The following is an 18,721-nucleotide window of genomic DNA, read 5'->3' as shown; positions in this document are numbered from 1 at the left end:
ATTGGGAGAAACCTACACCGCTTTGTTCCACAAGCTGAGGCAACTGGGTTTGGTTAGTCCTATCCAGACTCGAGAACCAAATCCCCCACCTCAGAATTTGGATCGATCCATCAGTTGTGAATACTGCTCAGGGATGCTCGGGCATGACACCGAGAAATGTTGGAAGTTAAGGCATGCCATACAGGATCTTATCGACACCAATAAGATCGAGGTCCAGACAGCAGAAGCTCCTAACATCAACCAAAACCCACTGCCAGCGCACCATGAAACTCACATGATTGAGTTGGTATGTGAGGGAGGAGAATTGAGAAAACCCTCACAAACAGTGATGATGATCCAAGCCGCCCCGAAAGAAGTCTCAACCAGTGGAGGAATGAGTGTACAGTCGCAGGGAGAAGGCGTCAAGCCGGTAGTGATATTGGGAAAGAGCCCGTCCGCCATAACAAGCAAACCCGAGCCAAGCAAGTTGGTAGTATCAGGGATCCCGCCCATACCGACAGTCGTGTTAAAAGGGGTAGGTAGAGAACTGGTGACCATAAAGCCTGTGGTTCAGCTGTCGATGATTGACAGCAGGGTTGTGCCTTGGAAATATGAAAAGGCGGTGGTGATGTACAAAGGAAAACAGGTGGAAGAAGTCAGTTGTGAAGCACAAGGGTTGACTCGATCAGGTCGATGTTTTGCCCCGGTAGAGCTAAGAAGAACCAACCCAGTTGCAACCAAGAAACCTGTGTCCGAAGAAGAGGCTGAAGAGTTCCTGAGGAAGATGAAAGTACAAGACTATTCTGTGGTCGAGCAGCTGAGAAAAACACCGGCCCAGATCTCACTGTTGTCATTACTGATCCATTCTAAGGAACATCGTCGGGCCCTGTTGAAGATATTGAACGAAGCTCATGTACCCAGTGAGATTTCTGTAAACCACCTGGAAACCATTGCCAGCAAGATTTTCGAGGTGAACAGGGTAACATTCTCAGATGATAACCTGCCGATGGAGGGTACGGAGCATAATAAAGCTCTATACCTAGCTGTGAAATGTGAAGACTCGGTGGTAACTCGAGTATTGGTGGATAACGGCTCAAGTGCCAATATTTGCCCACTATCTACCTTGAACCAGTTAAAGATCGACCACGGAAGGATCCACAAGAACAGTATCTGTGTCCGAGGGTTTGACGGAAACGGAACAGCCACTGTGGGGGATGTTGTACTTGAACTGACCATCGGTCCAGTCCTGTTTACCATGGAATTCCAGGTATTAGATGCCACAGTATCTTATAACCTGCTGTTGGGATGACCCTGGATTCATGCAGCCAAGGCGGTGCCCTCCACCCTACATCAGATGGTGAAGTTCGAGTGGGAAAGACAAGAGGTCGTGTTACACGGCGAGGAAACAACGTGCACCATGGGCGGAACCATTGTACCTTTCATAGAGACCGCTGATGACAAAGGTCCTTGGGTCTACCAGATTTTCGATACAGGGTCGGCCAACAAAATTCCTGAAGGAGAAATCATCCCGCACCCTAGGGTAGCTGCCGCAACATTCATGATGGTCTCAGAAATGCTGGGTAATGGATTTGTGCCGGGTAAAGGACTAGGAGTCAAGCTTCAAGGGATTGTCCAACCTGTCTCCCTTCCTAAAAATCTGGAAACTTTCGGATTGGGGTTCAAACCAACCGCAGCAAATAGGAAGCAAGCGCGAAAAATGAAGAAGAGGGTTTGGTTTCTGCCTAAGCCGGTGCCACGTCTCTCGAGGTCTTTCGTCAAAGCAAGTGCCAAGGGGTCACCGGCCCCAAAGATTCTAGGACCATTGATCGGTATAAATGAGGACCTGAATCAGAGTTTTGAGAGGCTATTCGCGGATGCCAGTATGGTGGAAGCTGGAGAAGGTACCAGCAGAGCAGAGATACAGTGTGTGGGGCCTGAGGCCAAGACCAACAATTGGACAGTTACTCCTCTTCCTGTCCGAGGGGAGTCTTGGTAGTAGGCTTTGATTTATGTTGTGTGTGTTTTGTTTTGTCCGGATTATTCAAGGGTGTAATCCAAATTTTACTTTCGTTTTTGTAAAAGTGTGAACCCTTTTATCCCGCAAGTTTAATAAAGTTCTTTTCTTTTGCCCCATTTTAATTTTGTTTTGTTCTTTTTCTTTCTGAACAGTTCTCTTTTTACTGGTTCTAATGACATGGCATGCATAGTGGATCTTCGACCTAGTCTAATAAATCAATCTGAAACCGACTCAATGATGTAAGAGGTCGTTTGTGATGATGAATCTGAATGTGATGAAGGTGAAGCCTTCGAAGAGATAAACCGAGAACTGTGCCAATTTGAAGAGAAACCCAAGCCTAACCTAAATGAAACTGAGGCTGTAAATCTTGGAGACGCTGATAACGTCCAAGAGACCAAAATTAGCATCCACATTGAGCCGAATGTCAGAGAAGAATTGATCAAAACCCTCATGGAATTCAAAGATGTTTTCGCATGGTCATATGACGATATGCCTGGATTGAGAACCAATTTAGTGGTTCACAAATTGCCCACTAACCCGGCATACCCTCCGGTCAAGCAAAAACTAAGGAAATTTAAAACAGAAATGAGTGTAAAGATCAAAGAAGAAGTGATTAAGCAGTTGCAAGCGAAGGTCATTCGGGTCACTCGATATCCCGAGTGGTTGGCCAATGTGGTACCAGTCCCAAAGAAGGATGGAAAAATCAGGGTGTGCGTCGACTACCGCAACCTCAACAAAGCAAGTCCCAAGGACAATTTTCCGTTACCCAACATTCATATCCTGATCGATAATTGCGCTGGGCGCGAGATCGGATCCTTTGTGGATTGCTATGCGGGTTATCATCAGATCCTCATGGACGAGGAGGATGCTGAGAAGACAGCGTTTATTACGCCATGGGGAACCTACTGCTATCGGGTAATGCCATTCGGGTTAAAGAACGCCGGGGCAACGTACATGCGAGCAATGACTGCTGTGTTTCATGACATGATACACAAGGAAATTGAGGTGTACGTCGATGATGTGATCATCAAATCTTGGCGTCAGGAGGACCATGTAGCAGACCTAAGGAGATTTTTCCAAAGACTCCGGAGGTATGATATCAAGCTTAACCCGGCCAAATGCGCATTCGGGGTTCCATCAGGAAAGTTGCTAGGATTCGTCGTCAGTCGACGGGGGATTGAGTTAGACCCAGCCAAAATTGAATCCATCCGAGATTTGCCACCACCAAGGAACAAAACAGAGGTAATGAGTTTGCTAGGTAGACTCAATTACATCAGCAGGTTCATCGCTCAACTCACCGCAACTTGTGAGCCCATATTCCGGCTGCTGAGAAAGGATGTTGCGGTAGGTTGGACGGCAGAGTGTCGGGAGGCTTTCGACCAAATCAAAGGGTATCTGTCTAACCCACCCGTATTGGTCCCGCCTAAGCCCGGGAAGCCCCTAATTCTTTACCTGACGGTCTTGGAAAATTCATTTGGTTGTGTGTTGGGGCAACATGATGACACAGGAAGGAAGGAGCAAGCCATCTACTATCTTAGCAAGAAATTCACAGTACATGAGGTCAAGTACACTCAACTCGAGAAAACATGTTGTGCCTTAACTTGGGTTGCTCAGAAGTTGAAGCACTACCTATCCTCGTATACTACTTATCTCATATCCCGTTTGGACCCATTGAAGTATATCTTTCAGAAACCTATGCCCACGGGAAGGTTGGCAAAATGGCAAATTCTGCTCATAGAGTTTGATATCGTCTATGTGATGAGGACGGCCATGAAAGCCCAGGCGCAGGCAGACCATTTGGCAGAGAATCCCGTTGATGAAAAATACGAGCCCTTGAGAACGTATTTTCCTGACGAAGAGGTAATGCACACAAATGAGTTGGAATGGCCGGAGGAACCGGGTTGGAAGCTTTTCTTCGATGGAGCTGCAAACGCGAAAGGGGTTGGAATAGGAGCAGTACTCATCTCTGAAACAGGACGGCATTATCTTGTTACGGCTCAACTACGCTTCTATTGCACCAACAATATGGCCGAGTATGAGGCTTGCATTCTGGGTCTGTGCTTGGCCGCTGACATGGATGTCCAAGATGTCTTGGTCTTGGGAGACTCGGACCTCTTGGTACATCAAATTCAGGGTGAATGGGAAACACGAGATCTAAAGCTCATACCATACCGACAATGCTTGCATGATCTGAGCAAGCAATTCCGATCGTTGAAGTTCAAACACATCCCGAGAGTTCACAATGAGGTTGCGGATTCCTTGGCCACCTTAGCATTAATGCTGCACCACCCTGACAAAATGTATGTTGACCCTCTGCACATCCAGGTCCGTGATCAGCACGCCTACTGCAATGCTGTAGAAGAAGAAGCAGATGGCGAACCCTGGTTTCATGATATCAAGGAATACCTCAGAATGGGGATATATCCAGAACATGCCTCTGGAGACCAAAAAAGAGCCCTTCGGCGTTTGTCGAATGGTTTCTTCCTCAGTGGAGGAGTATTGTACAAAAGAACCCCGGATTTGGGATTGTTGAGATGCATAGATGCCAGTCAAGCAACGACGGTTATGGCAGAGGTACATGCTGGAGTTTGTGGGCCACACATGAGCGGATATGTATTGGCAAGAAAGATCCTTCGAACAGGGTGTTATTGGCTTACCATGGAACACGACTGTATCACTTTCGTAAGGAAATGCCATCAGTGCCAGATACATGGAGATTTGATTCATTCTCCACCAACGGAGTTACATACGATGTCAGCACCCTGGCCGTTTGTGGCATGGGGCATGGATGTCATTGGGCCCATCGAGCCGGCAGCATCCAACGGTCATAGGTTCATTCTAGTGACCATTGATTACTTCACCAAATGGGTTGAGGCTAAAACCTTCAAATCAGTAACCAAGAAGGCAGTGGTGGACTTTGTTCACTCCTATATCATCTGCAGATTTGGGATCCCAAAAGTGATCATCACGGATAACGGTGCGAATCTTAATAGCAGCTTGATGATAGAGGTATGCCAACAATTCAAGATTACACACCGCAATTCCACCCTATATCGTCCCAAGGCGAATGGAGCGGTCGAAGCAGCCAATAAGAATATCAAAAAGATACTGCGAAAGATGGTGGAAGGATCTAGACAATAGCACGAGAGATTACCCTTTGCTTTGTTGGGTTACCGCACTACCGTCCGAACTTTCATAGGCACAACTCCTTATTTGTTGGTGTACGGAACTGAGGCCGTAATACCAGCGGAAGTCGAAATTCCGTCCCTCCGAATTGTCGCTGAAGCCGGGATTAATGATGATGAATGGGTCAAAGCTCGATTGGAACAGTTGAGCCTGATAGATGAGAAAAGATTGGCAGCAGTGTGCCATGGTCAGCTGTACCAGAAGAGAATGGCAAGAACATATAATAAGAAGGTGCGCCCCAGGAAGTTTGAAGTAGGGCAACAGGTATTGAAGAATATCCTCCCACATCAGGTCGAGGCAAAAGGCAAATTCGCCCCAAATTGGCAAGGGCCTTATATCGTGACCAGAGTACTGTCCAACGGTGCTTTGTGTTTGACAGATGTCGAGGGTAGATGTGTCGACATGGCTATCAATTCAGATGCAGTCAAGAAATATTATGCGTAATTTCTTTAATTATGGCAATTTTTGGTTTATTTGTTTGTATTTGGCATTTGTTGGATAATGAGATGACGGAGGCAATTCTTTCTTCTATCCAAACACTTTTAACCCTTGCTTCCCCCTTTGAGCCTTAAGTAATTCTTTCATACCCCTCTTTTGGAATCACTAATGGAATAGACATGGAAAAAAAAAGAGAAAAAAAGAAAAGAGAAAGAAAATGAAAAGAAGGAAAAGAAAGAAAAAAAAAGAAGATAAAATCATAAGAAATACAAAACCGTGGGAACTACGTTTGACCTGATTCCTCAAAGAGGATACGTAGGAGCCTCACGGCTCGGTCATAGTATGCATCATAGTGAATATAGGATGCATAAGGTACATAGTGTGCATAATAGGCACAGTGTGCGTAACGCACATAGCGCAACATAAGTGTAAAAAAAAAAATTCCCCAAGCAAGAAAACTGGGGCAGAGGTTATGTTTTAAGTTCCAACAAAGATTTGATTCCAAAAGTTGTAGCACACCACCCATCAAATTATTTTCATTTTTCATAGCCTTTCTTTAACTCTACACCAAAACCAACATCAACGTCCAAAAGACCTCCCGATCAATGTTCAAGAGATGTCGAGTCAGGCAAATGAGGCCGAGAATAATACACTGATCCCCAACAAAGAAGAGGATCGTAAGACTGGGAATGAATTGATGGTCAAAGGAATCTCCAGAAGAGAGGGTCGTATCTACAACGCCCCGATTCCTCGAAAGAAATAAAATGAGAGAGTCTTATCGGTGAAAACCTTCACAGGCACCGAGAGGCGATGCAAGATGAGGGATATCAAATGAGAGAGTCTTATTGGTGAAAACCTTCACAGGCACCATAAGGCGCCGGGAGATGAGAGAAAGGAGAGAGTCTCATTAGTGAAAACCCCTCGAAGGGCACTATGAGGCGACAAGACAGATCAACAAAAAACGACCACATTTGCAACGAAATGGACAGTCATTTATCATCCCCAGCAAGTCAGACCATCGGGCAAATCGATTGATACAAATAGATTGGGTCGGGAATCTATGGTGCACGTCATGATCACGGGGACCAGTCATGTCCTCCAGATAAGTTCTTCTGAGTTTCTTCTCCCCACCAAATATGGGTTCAGAAAGATTTTCTCCTTTTCTAGCTTTTATTTCTCTTCCTAAAATTTGCCTTGAAAAGGATTTTTTCAAAGCTTACTACCAGAAACCGGAGGGGAATTCATCCAATGCAGGATAATACAAACAGTCTTAGAAGCCGATCCCAGGCAATGCAGTGATCGTGCCCGGCAATTTTGGAGGAAGTGAGCTCCTAAAGGGAGTGGTTTCGGGAGTTAAAAGCAGACTCCCACAGCATATCTTAAAGAGAAAGCAGAAAAGGGGGTTAATTGAAAGCCAATCCCCAGCAGGCTAGAGACCCCCAGCAGGCAACTCTGCCCACTAATCAATTATGGGACATAGAGCAAGAAAAGAGAAGAAAGGAAAAATCATCCGCCAGAAAGGCACCCTCTACCACCACGATAAAAACTAATTAAATCCTTTTGTTTGCTGCAGGGAAACAAAGGATTGATGATGGCAGCAAGATGCAACGCCAGGGAAGTCACCAAAATCGGGGCAGAAAATTTTCTGCCGATTGTCAAAAGTTTTCTCGGAAGAACGGGGGAACAATTTCAAATACATTTAAGTTCTAGGTCGCCCACCAGTATAATGCGGGAATACTCTTAAGTTCTAGGTCGCCCACCAGTATAATGCGGGAGTACATTTAAGTTCTAGGTCGCCCACCAGTATAATGCGGGAATACATTTAAGTTCTAGGTCGCCCACCAGTATAATGCGGGAATACTTTTAAGTTCTAGGTCTCCCACCAGTATAATGCGGGAATACATTTAAGTTCTAGGTCGCCCACCAGTATAATGCGGGAATACTTTTAAGTTCTAGGTCGCCCACCAGTATAATGCGGGAATACATTTAAGTTCTAGGTCGCCCACCAGTATAATGCGGTAATACATTTAAGTTCTAGGTCGCCCACCAGTATAATGCGGGAATACATTTAAGTTCTAGGTCGCCCACCAGTATAATGCGGGAATACATTTAAGTTCTAGGTCGCCCACCAGTATAATGCGGGAATACATTTAAGTTCTAGGTCGCCCACCAATATAATGCGGGAATACATTTAAGTTCTAGGTCGCCCACCAGTATAATGCGGGAATACATTTAAGTTCTAGGTCGCCCACCAGTATAATGCGGGAATACATTTAAGTTCTAGGTCGCCCACCAGTATAATGCGGGAATACATTTAAGTTCTAGGTCGCCCACCAGTATAATGCGGGAATACATTTAAGTTCTAGGTCGCCCACCAGTATAATGCGGGAATACATTTAAGTTCTAGGTCGCCCACCAGTATAATGCGGGAATACATTTAAGTTCTAGGTCGCCCACCAGTATAATGCGGGAATACATTTAAGTTCTAGGTCGCCCACCAGTATAATGCGGGAATACATTTATGTTCTAGGTCGCCCACCAGTATAATGCGGGAATACATTTAAGTTCTAGGTCGCCCACCAGTATAATGCGGGAATACATTTAAGTTCTAGGTCGCCCACCAGTATAATGCGGGAATACATTTAAGTTCTAGGTCGCCCACCAGTATAATACGGGAATACATTTAAGTTCTAGGTCGCCCACCAGTATAATACGGGAATACATTTAAGTTCTAGGTCGCCCACCAGTATAATGCGGGAATACATTTAAGTTCTAGGTCGCCCACCAGTATAATGCGGGAATACATTTAAGTTCTAGGTCGCCCACCAGTATAATGCGGGAATACATTTAAGTTCTAGGTCGCCCACCAGTATAATGCGGGAATACATTTAAGTTCTAGGTCGCCCACCAGTATAATGCGGGAATACATTTAAGTTCTAGGTTGCCCACCAGTATAATGCGGGAATACATTTAAGTTCTAGGTCGCCCACCAGTATAATGCGGGAATACATTTAAGTTCTAGGTCGCCCACCAGTATAATGCGGGAATACATTTAAGTTCTAGGTCGCCCACCAGTATAATGCGGGAATACTTTTTAGCTCTAGATTTTGGAATCAGTAAACCCCACCTGAAGACGGAAGGTTACAACGGAGATCCCCAAGCAGGAAACAATAAAATCCCCAGCGCCAAGAAGCAGAAGGCTGCAAAAGCAAGCGCACATTCAAAAGGAAGAAGGAACGCGTCTCAGAAGAAGCAGTTTGGAAACGTTGTAGCATGCCCAATATAACAATGTTGATAAAGAAACATACCACTAAAGAAACCATTGAAAGATTTAAAGAAGAAAGCCATGTTCCCAGCAGATCAAGCAAAGTGATGAAAATTGGCATTCAGAAAAGGCGAAGGACCAGCGTCATCTCCCAAGTTCACAAAATAAGGGCATCGGAGGAAAGCGTTAGCCGACAAGAAAGCAAGGCAACAAGAACAAGTTGAAGATGGATGAGATCTCATGATCCATAGTCTAGCTTAGCTTCTTGTTTTTCCTTTTAACAATGTAACAAGGAGATCGGTGAGCGGTAGCATCTTACAGCAGCATGCAACAGCGCACAACAGCAATAAGCACTACAGTCACACGGTAGTCCCAGCTACCAAAAATTTCCCGAACTACATTGACCTGATTCCTGTTCAGCCCAGGATATGTAGGAAACCTCTGAAGCAAAGGTTCGGTCAAATCCTTTTCAAAAAATGCTTCACACGGAGTACTCAGACGAGCAAAAATCACCCGCTTTATCTTTGCGCGAAAACCCTTCGTGTCTTCGGGCAAAGAGGGGCAGCTGTAAGCACGTGATTTTTGCTTCACGGACAGTCACTCCAAAAGAAAAAATAGTGACAAAGGACCTCACTGTACAATTTTCGATTTTCCGTAACGTGTGCTGTTAGTCATGTGTGGTTCTGTCCATTTTTGCTATTTTTAACATTATCAAACAAAATACAAAATGTGTATGTCATGGTGATTAGACCATAATTCGGTCAGTAAAAGAAAATTCACAAAAAATATTCTGGGGTGCGATCTAACCTAGTTAAATATTTTGATAATTATGTTAAAGTGTTAAATTAATGTTTGTTTGAATTTCATTTTTTATTTTTAGTTTTAAAAATTAGAAAAAAAAAAGAAAGAAGAAAAGAATGAAGAAAAACGGTTTGGGCCAAGAAAGGAAACCAAAAATAGGCCCAAACCAATTCAATCTGACCCAGTCCAAACCAGGCCTCAGACAAACCCCCCCAAACGACGCCGTATAAAGGCGTTTGATCTGAGCCGTCCGTCCAGGCCGATCCAACGGCCCAGGCCCCCCCTTTAGCAACCCGTTTCCAAACCCGACCCAGCTACCGGTTCAGCCCAGCCCCTCACTTAAACCAAACGACCCCGTTTAACTATCAAACGACCCCGTCTCATTTCTCACCATCAGATCCAAGCCGTTGAGATCATCTGATCTAACGGCTCAGATCCAATCCCCTACTCCATATATAAGCTTTCCCTCACACCCCACGCCCCCTATCCGAACCCCCCCCCCCCTTCAGGCATCTCCTTCCCCAAGCTCTGAAACCCCCAAACCCTAACGCCGCCCTAGCTTCCCTTTCACCAGAACCCGGCGGCACGAACGCCGGTGACCACCTCCTGAACACCCTAAGACCCCCTCACTCTCCTGAACATGGATCTGTTACCCCCTAGCCTCGAATCACCTTCCCTCGTCTCGAATCTTCATTTGAAGATTCGAGTCGAACCCGGACCTATACCAAACCACCCCATCTTCATACCAGACACTCCCTGGACCCTCCTCGTGACCAAACCAGACTTGGTTTGGTCCGAATCTACCCACAGCTCCTAAAAAACCAGATCCGAAAATCCAGACCTTAGAACACATGCACCTGGGAAATCAGGCCGGTCTTGAAAGGGGTTTTGAGGTTTAATGTATCTTGACCAAGGTGTTCTCATGTGAGAACACCCTGGTTAAAATTTGTTCAGCCTCAAATGGTCAAAGCTAAGTCGGACTTGGGTCATTTCGGTTTAAACTTCCCCAGTAAGTGTCCTCTCTCCTTTTTAGTTTTGGTTGAGTTTGTCAGCATGATTTGTTGTTGTGAGTATTTGTTATTGTCTGTTACTTTTTCTGTTTTCTTCCATCTCTAGCAAAGACCTTTTATTTGGTCGATTGATTTTCTATGTGTGTGTTCTGAATGTACTCTGTGATATACATGTTCGTCGATTAGATTAATCGTCAAATAAGTTAACTTATATAGGTTCCCAGTGATTGACCAAAGTTGTCTGAAGCCCTTTAGGTCCCTGAACGTATTGTTTATATGAGCGACTGATTATTACCTGTTATAATTAGTATAGTCGACCTGATAAATGTCGTCGATTAACTTCCTACGACTGAATGTTCAAATATTCTAATATGTACAACCTCACTTGACTGAATGGACCTGTATTGTGATTTGAATGTTGGACATTATCTATGAATGCTAGTTTGTAACTACATTGTAAAAAACAATTAAAAGAATCAGGCTAGGGCAATTCTGAAATTGAACTTTCAGAAGTTCAAAAATGCCCTGATACTGCAATGGGCAGGGCAGTAATAATCAAGGGCTAACAAGGGTATTCTGGGGTGTTGAAAAGGACAAAACGATTAGTTTAAATGAGCTGACAAGTAGGGTACTAATTAAGATTAAACTAATACCAATGGGGAACAAGACACAAGAGTATGGGTTTTAAAATGAATAATAAAATGAGCCCATAACTCTTGATTAAAGAATAGGCCAGGCGTGGGGAGCAAATGGCTTGCACCAAAAGATGTTTAAGCATGGGTTTAAAGAGTATGGGCAGTCTGCAAGTGGGAGGATCCAGGCAGCTTAGCTGCACTGGGTCGTTTGGCTTATAAATAGGCCATTTCAGAACTTAAAAGGGGCTGGAATTTTTAGTCTGGAGAGAGGTCTTGTGAGTTTAAAGAAAAAGACTGGAAACATAAGAAAATTTCAGTAAAACACTGTAACCAAACACTGTCTGAGAGCTATATAAGAGTTCATATTGGTCAAGCTGTCATGGCCAAGTTCTGTTTCTTTGGCACTGACTGAGCTGCTTGTGATTGTCGAACTGCTGGTTTGCTGCATTGAACACTTTGTCCCTCCTGTTGTTTCCTTACTCTTTCCTGGGATTGTTTGTTTGGTACTCGATCATCTGCTGGTTCTCCTTGTTCTGAGAATTATTGCTGTTTGTCTGTGGACTGTGGAAAACACTTGTGGTTGTTGGTTTGTTGTTGTGCTGTTGCTGTGCATCTGCTGCTGCTGTGTTTGTGGCATACTGCCCGACTGACCATTCCTTTCTTCTTTTTGTTCTCTATACCAGGTACACACCTAATACACTGTCAGATGTAATTGGAAAATTGAGCATGAATACAAATGAAAAGACCTGAAGAATGTCTTTTTATACATAGATTGTTACATTAAATATCATGCAATGTAGAATAGTTCTATTCTTGTTTGGATGCTGGAAGTAGCTTGCACGCCTAGTAGATATCAATGCATGGTAATTGAATATCAGTTTGTATATGTATGCTGCTAGTTAAAAGTATTCCCAATGCATTGGGTTGTATCTTAGACTTAGTCTAATCGTGTAGCATATTCTTTAATACATGCCAAGCGTGAAGCTATCCATTGTTAGCTAAGTTCATTTCTTTTGATAAACTGCCTTATTATAATTGATAAACCACACCTTTAAAACAAAGAACACAAATTCAGGGCCTCAACCTCATGAAGGTCGAGCCCAGGTCAAAACAGACCAAGCAGGCCCGCATCGAACAAGCAGTGGCCCAGGTCTGGCCTATCACGCATGGGCTGGATTTGGGCCCGTGATTATTTGTTCGGCTGACTGTGCACGCAGCCTCATTTCTGATTTTCAAGCTTTTCTGAATGTTGTTATAGATAACTTGCAAGCACATAATTAACTAGGACTATCTACCATTTTCAATTAGTAGAGACAAACGCGACAAGAAACGTAGTTGCTATAGGATAACCTTTTAAAATAAGAACGAGATGAGCCTCGACAAAAATAAATAAAAACGCGCAAGAGGCGGGGCCCTCGTTAAATGTATATTATCGAAGCATTCAGTTTCCAGGATGGGTCGTTTAGCAAATCTCACGGCCCTCCCAGAATAATAACGCGATAGTCTCTTTAGGCGCGTACTTAATAATGTTATCTCTTTAAGCTCGGGTGCACATTTATGTGACCTAAATCTGAATCTCAACAGAATCGAAACGTGTCTCTAACCACGAGTACATTGATTGTAGCATGGTCTGAGATGCATTTCCATGACGTTGCAAATTCTTTTCATAAGGAATGAGATGAGCCTCGACAAACAAAAATGTACAAAGTGCGGGGCCCTCTAAATGTATCTACATATAAAATACTTAGAATTCGGGATGGACCGTTCAGTAAAATTTCACGGTCTTACCCAAAATAAATACGCTAGTCACTTTAGGCGCGCCTTTAATAATTTAATTTCCTTAAATTCGGGTGCACATTGATGTGACCCAAATCCAAATCTCAACGGAGTCAAAGTGTGTCGATGACCACGGGTACATTGATTCTAACGTGGTTCGAGATACATTTTATAACGTTGCAATTCTTGATAAAAATAACAGTAATTGATAAAAGCAGTTGAAAGATAAAGTTTGCACATAAGTTCATATTATATTTAAAATCAGATAAATAAGCCAAATATAACAGTTGAGCGACCGTGCTAGAACCACGGAACTCGGGAATGCCTAACACCTTCTCCCGGGTTAACAGAATTCCTTATCCGGATTTCTGGTACGCAGACTGTAATATAGAGTCATTCTTTTCCTCGATTCGGGATTAAAATTGGTGACTTGGGACACCCTAAATCTCCCAAGTGGCGACTCTGAAATAAATAAACAAATCCCGTTTCGATTGTCCTTTAACTGGAAAAACTCCCCTGCGCCCCATGGGGTGCAGAAAAAGGAGGTGTGACAGGTGAGATTTTGATCCGAGAGTTTCTGTAGCTTCGTTAGGTGATTTGGGATATGTGTGCAAAATGTTAGGTCATTCGGACGTGGTTTGGTCGGGTTTTTTATCGAAAGTGTATTTCGGAAGTTTTTAGAAAATTAGGCTTGAATTCGATGAGTTTTGGGTAATTTGATGTTGTTTGAGGTGTTTTGATGATTGGAAGAGGTTTGAATAATGTTACGAATTATGTTGGCATGTTTGGTCGGGGTCCCATGAGGCTCGGATAAGTTTTGGAAGAGTTTTTGGAAGATTTTTGTCGTTTGAGCATAAGCATGTAATGATCCAAAGGTTCATTTTTAGTTATAAAGATCGAAATTTATGTCGAGATTTCCGGAATTTAAATAATGAATTATAGGAGTGATATGGAAAGTTTGGTCTAATTTCATCAAGTCGCGATTGGGTTTTTGACACGAAACATGAATTAATTGTTTAACGAGCGAAATGGATATCGCACTGAGCAAACGAACTCCGAATTGAGTTTTTATTAAAGAACTATGTTCGCATCATTATTTGTGACTCATAGGAACAAGACTCATCGAATTCCGAGTTCGTATGATGTAGTTAGAGCCATTTTAGTAAAAAGAAAAGTGCTGCAATTTCTTTGGGTGCTGCTGTATTTTTTTTTTTAGCAGCGTGAACAATAACCGTGCGGGTGAACAGTGACCATGCGCATGAACAGTGATCGTGCGGGTGAACAGTACTTCTGAAAATTTCTGGGCAGTGAGTTTAATAAACATTTCACCCGCGATCCAAATCCCATTTCCTCCATTTTTTAGCAACCTTGAGAGCCTTTGGACGGGGATTGAAGGGGTTTCGACAGGAAGTGATTGGAGGTAAGTCCTATGAACTAAAAACATGTTTTTATTGTGAAATTTGATCTTGGAATCCATGGAAATTTAGCGAAAGAGGAAGAACTAGGGCTTGAGTTTTAATATTTCAAATTTGGATTTGAGGGGCCATTTGGATTCTGATTTTGGTAAATTTGATATGTATAGACTCGTGGCGAGATAAGTAATCCGGTGATGTCAATTTTCTGATTTTTCGAGATGTGGGCCCGGGGGCTCGGGTTTTGCCAAATTCGTGAATTTTGATATTTTTCGAGTGCTTTCGATTGGGTATTGTCTCTTTAGCATTATGTGACATATTCTTTGCGATTTTGGGCAGATTCGACGCATGTGGAGGCCAATTCGCGGGGCAAAGGCGTCGCGAATTAAAGAAATAGCCGATTTGAGGTGAGTAATTGATGTAAATGATGTCCTGAGGGTTTGAAACCCCGGAATTTCACATCGTAACACTTTATTAAGGTGACTTGCACGCCGGATAATGGGCGTGGGGTAGAGCACCATTGGGGATTGTGACTTGGTCCATCCCGAGAGATGTTTTTACCGTATTTTCTATTTGAACTAAATTGAGAATCATCCTTACTTGGATTTAATTGTTACATTTGGGCTTCTTGCCAATTATTTGAATCCTTCAGGTATTGACATCACTGTTTTCGCATACATGCATATCATTTGATCTCAGTCCAAGGTTTTAAATACAGTTTTGCAAACTCAGCCATCTTTCTAAGATTTGAAAACGTAAATGATATTTCTAAATGATATTTTGGACAGACAACTACTATTTTACAAATGCCCAAGGGGCTTATGATGGTTTTTGGACTGAGCATGGATTGGGTTGCGCGCCGCAGCAGTATTACATTGATATTGAGGCCGAGAGCCTGGTTGAGTACATTGATATGGAGGCCGAGAGCCTGGGTGATTATACTGATATTGATATGAGACCGAGGGCCTAGATTTGATGCCACGAGATGGCTTTATATTAGGCTTGGGCTGTAAGAGCCCCTCCGGAGTCTGTACACACCCCCAGTGAGCACCGTCGATGATAAATAAAATGGATGGCTCGGGCTGCACGCTGCAGTGGGTACTAGAGAGTACCATCATATGCATTGTATTGCACTCATGCATAGAGTGTACCATCATATGCATTGCATTGCACTCATGCATTTGTTTTTATCTGTTATACATGTCTCAGTAATTGGTACTCTGATTTAATTGACTTGTTGCTTCACTAATTGTTGTTCTAAATTGCCAGTCATAGTTTACTTTATATTTTTCCACGATTTCTTATTCTCAACCTTTATTTATGTTTATTACTCACTGGGTCGGAGTACTCACATTACTCCCTGCACCTTGCGTGCAGATCCAGGTATACCATAGGCTGAGTGAGGATTTGTTAGCTGAGCAGCAGTATCCAGGAGTATTGAGGTAGCTGCATGGCGTTCGCAGCCTTGATCTCTCCCCTCTATCTATATCTTTTATTCCGCATTTTTCCTAGACAGACTTGTAATAGGTGGATATTCTGTATTAGAGGCTCATATTCGTGACACCGGATTCTATTGGGCTATGGTGTGGTATTTTAATTGAACTTCCGCAGATTTTATTATTAATTATACACTTGAATGTAATGACTTAGTAAATTCTCTGTTATATTTATCTATAATCTGAATAAGAATTTGGGATAATGTTGTTGAATGGTCGGGCTTGCCTAGCAGTGTGTTGGGCGCCATAATGACCGGGGTTGGGGTCGTGACAGATTGTGAGTGACGAATTGGTCGGGCTTGCCTAGCATCGTGTTGGGCGCCATCACGACCGGGGATTGGGGTCGTGATAGTCATTCATTGACGAATTGGTCGGGCTTGCCTAGCATCGTGTTGGGGGACATCACGACCGGGGATTGGGGTCGTGACACTTTATTAAGAGGAACAACTAAACAGAATTATGAGCAGCTGGCATCATATTTGTATATGATCGAACAAAAAAATCCAGGATCATATACTAATATTCAGAGAGATGCAGAAAATAGGTAAATTTCTTATGTTTGTGTATAAAATAGAGGCCTTCAAAATTTAGTAATAAATTTTGTCCAGTATATTATACTGAATTCTCGTGTGAATGTTTGTCCTCCAGTATGTTATACGGGATATTTTACGGGATGTTTGCCTTGTGTAAGATTTCTCTCCAGTATATTGTACGAGATATCTGCCTTGTGTAAGCTTTTATGGGATGTACTCCAATATATTTTGCGGGATGTCTGCCTTGTTTAAGTTTTCTGTCCAGTATATTATACTGGATGAGTTCTGTTTAACCTAGAAGTTTGTTTTATTTTTCATTACTTTTTTGAGTGATTATTCGTCTTCTTTTTAATTATGATCTTTAATCCAGTATATAATATTTGAGTTGTGTTTGATTTCAGTATATTTTAATGGAAGTTTGTCGTCTTTAAGCTTTTTGTGTAGTATGTTATTAGTATTCAACTTCTCATATGGTATAACTGAAAGTTATTTACTTTTCAATTGAACAGGTTTGTCTACATGTTTTTCATGTATGGGGCATCAATTTCTGGGTGGAAGTATTGTAGACCACTTATTGCAGTTGATGGAACATTTCTAAAAAATAAATATAGAGGTGTTCTGTTAGTGGCTGTTACAAAAGATGCAAATAACCAGATTTTTCCTATAGCATTTGGGGTAGCGGATTCAGAGAATAACGAATCATATGAATGGTATTTCAGAGAATTAAGAAAAGCAATTGGGATTCGTAAGGATTTAGTGTTTTTGTCAGATCTACACAAGCCCATTGCAAATGGTATTGCAAAAGTTTTCCCTGAGTGCTACCATGGTATTTGCGTATATCATTTAGAAAAGAATCTAAAGCAAAGAAGAGTGAGAAATATTGTACTAAACCTTTTTCAAAGTGCTGCAAGAGTATACCTTCAATGAGAATTTGATGACTTCATGTCCCAAATAGCTGTTGTTGATAAGAAAACATTTAATTATTTGATGGAGGAACCACCAGGAAGGTGGGCTCGTTCACATTGTCCGAGAAGACGATATGATATGTTAACAACAAATATTGTTGAGTCAATGAATAATGTATTGAGACGTGCAAGAGAATTGCCACTTTTAACAATGATGGATTTCATACAAGAAAAGTTGCAAAGCTGGTTCTATGAAAGAAGGACAATTGCAGAAGGAATATTCCGTGAGATATCAACTTGGGCAGAAGCAACATTGGAAGAAAAAATTAAACCAACTTTTACATTTAGAGTATTGCCCATTGATCGACTCAAATTCAATGTGAAAGAAGGGGGTATGGAATTTATTGTTGATCTAGACAAAAGAACATGTGATTGTTGTCAATTTCAGCTAGATGAAATACCCTGTGAACATGCAATTGACAGTATATATCAAAAGAAATCGGCCTTTTGCTCAGCCTATTATTCAAGGGACTTTTGGTTGAAAACATATGAAGGGCAAGTAAATTCTATAGGTGATTCATCGACATGGGTTATACCAGAAACTATTAAATCAGAAATCACTAAGCCTCCAGATGCAAAAGTAATGCTAGGAAGAAGACAGAAGAATCGACATGTTTACGGTACAGAATTCAAGAAGGAACCAAGATGTGGTTGCTGCAAACAATATGGGCATAACAGAACAAATTGCACAAATTCTGCTGTAGTTCATCCTTATGCAAGAAATACAGGAAAAAAAATGATTGATTATATACAATAAGGTTCCATTGTCTGATATGAAAAAGTGATTGTAATTCCGAATAATTTGTTTGGTATTCTTGTTTTTCAAAATATTATTACTGTTTTTTTTGTTTCTTGATTTGCTGCAAAAAAAAATCTTGTTTATGAAGTTCCCGTATAAATTACTGGACATATAATTTCGGAACATATACCTCCAGCAAACTATACAGAAACATAATTTTAAATTATTTAATTCCAGTAAATTATTCTAATTACCAAATTTGCATTATTTTACACTTCTCTATTATAATATACTGACTTATATCCCTTCATAAGTAGAATTTCCAGAATATTTTATATAGACTAACCAAAATTGGTCAAATTTAGCATAAAAATTTTTGAATTTTTCAAGTCCAGTATTAAATACGGGACATAGTAGTTTAAAAATATATAACTGCAGTGTCATATACAGGAATTAAAAGATTAAATTA

At 42.0% G+C, this 18,721-nt stretch overlaps 1 protein-coding gene across 1 annotated transcript; it reads left to right on the top strand.

Moving 5' to 3' along the window:
• Positions 1-17,490: 17,490 nt before the first annotated feature.
• On the top strand, positions 17,491-18,270 carry LOC107813533 (uncharacterized). Its single transcript, XM_016638815.2, has one exon. The coding sequence runs from the start codon at positions 17,491-17,493 to the stop codon at positions 18,268-18,270; it is 780 nt and encodes a 259-aa protein (XP_016494301.2).
• The last annotated feature ends 451 nt before the right edge of the window (positions 18,271-18,721 follow it).

Source organism: Nicotiana tabacum, chromosome 16, assembly GCF_000715075.1.
Source record: "Nicotiana tabacum cultivar K326 chromosome 16, ASM71507v2, whole genome shotgun sequence".
NCBI lineage: Eukaryota > Viridiplantae > Streptophyta > Magnoliopsida > Solanales > Solanaceae > Nicotiana > Nicotiana tabacum.
Note: the sequence above shows the minus strand (reverse complement) of the source record. Positions and strands in the feature narration are given on the sequence as shown.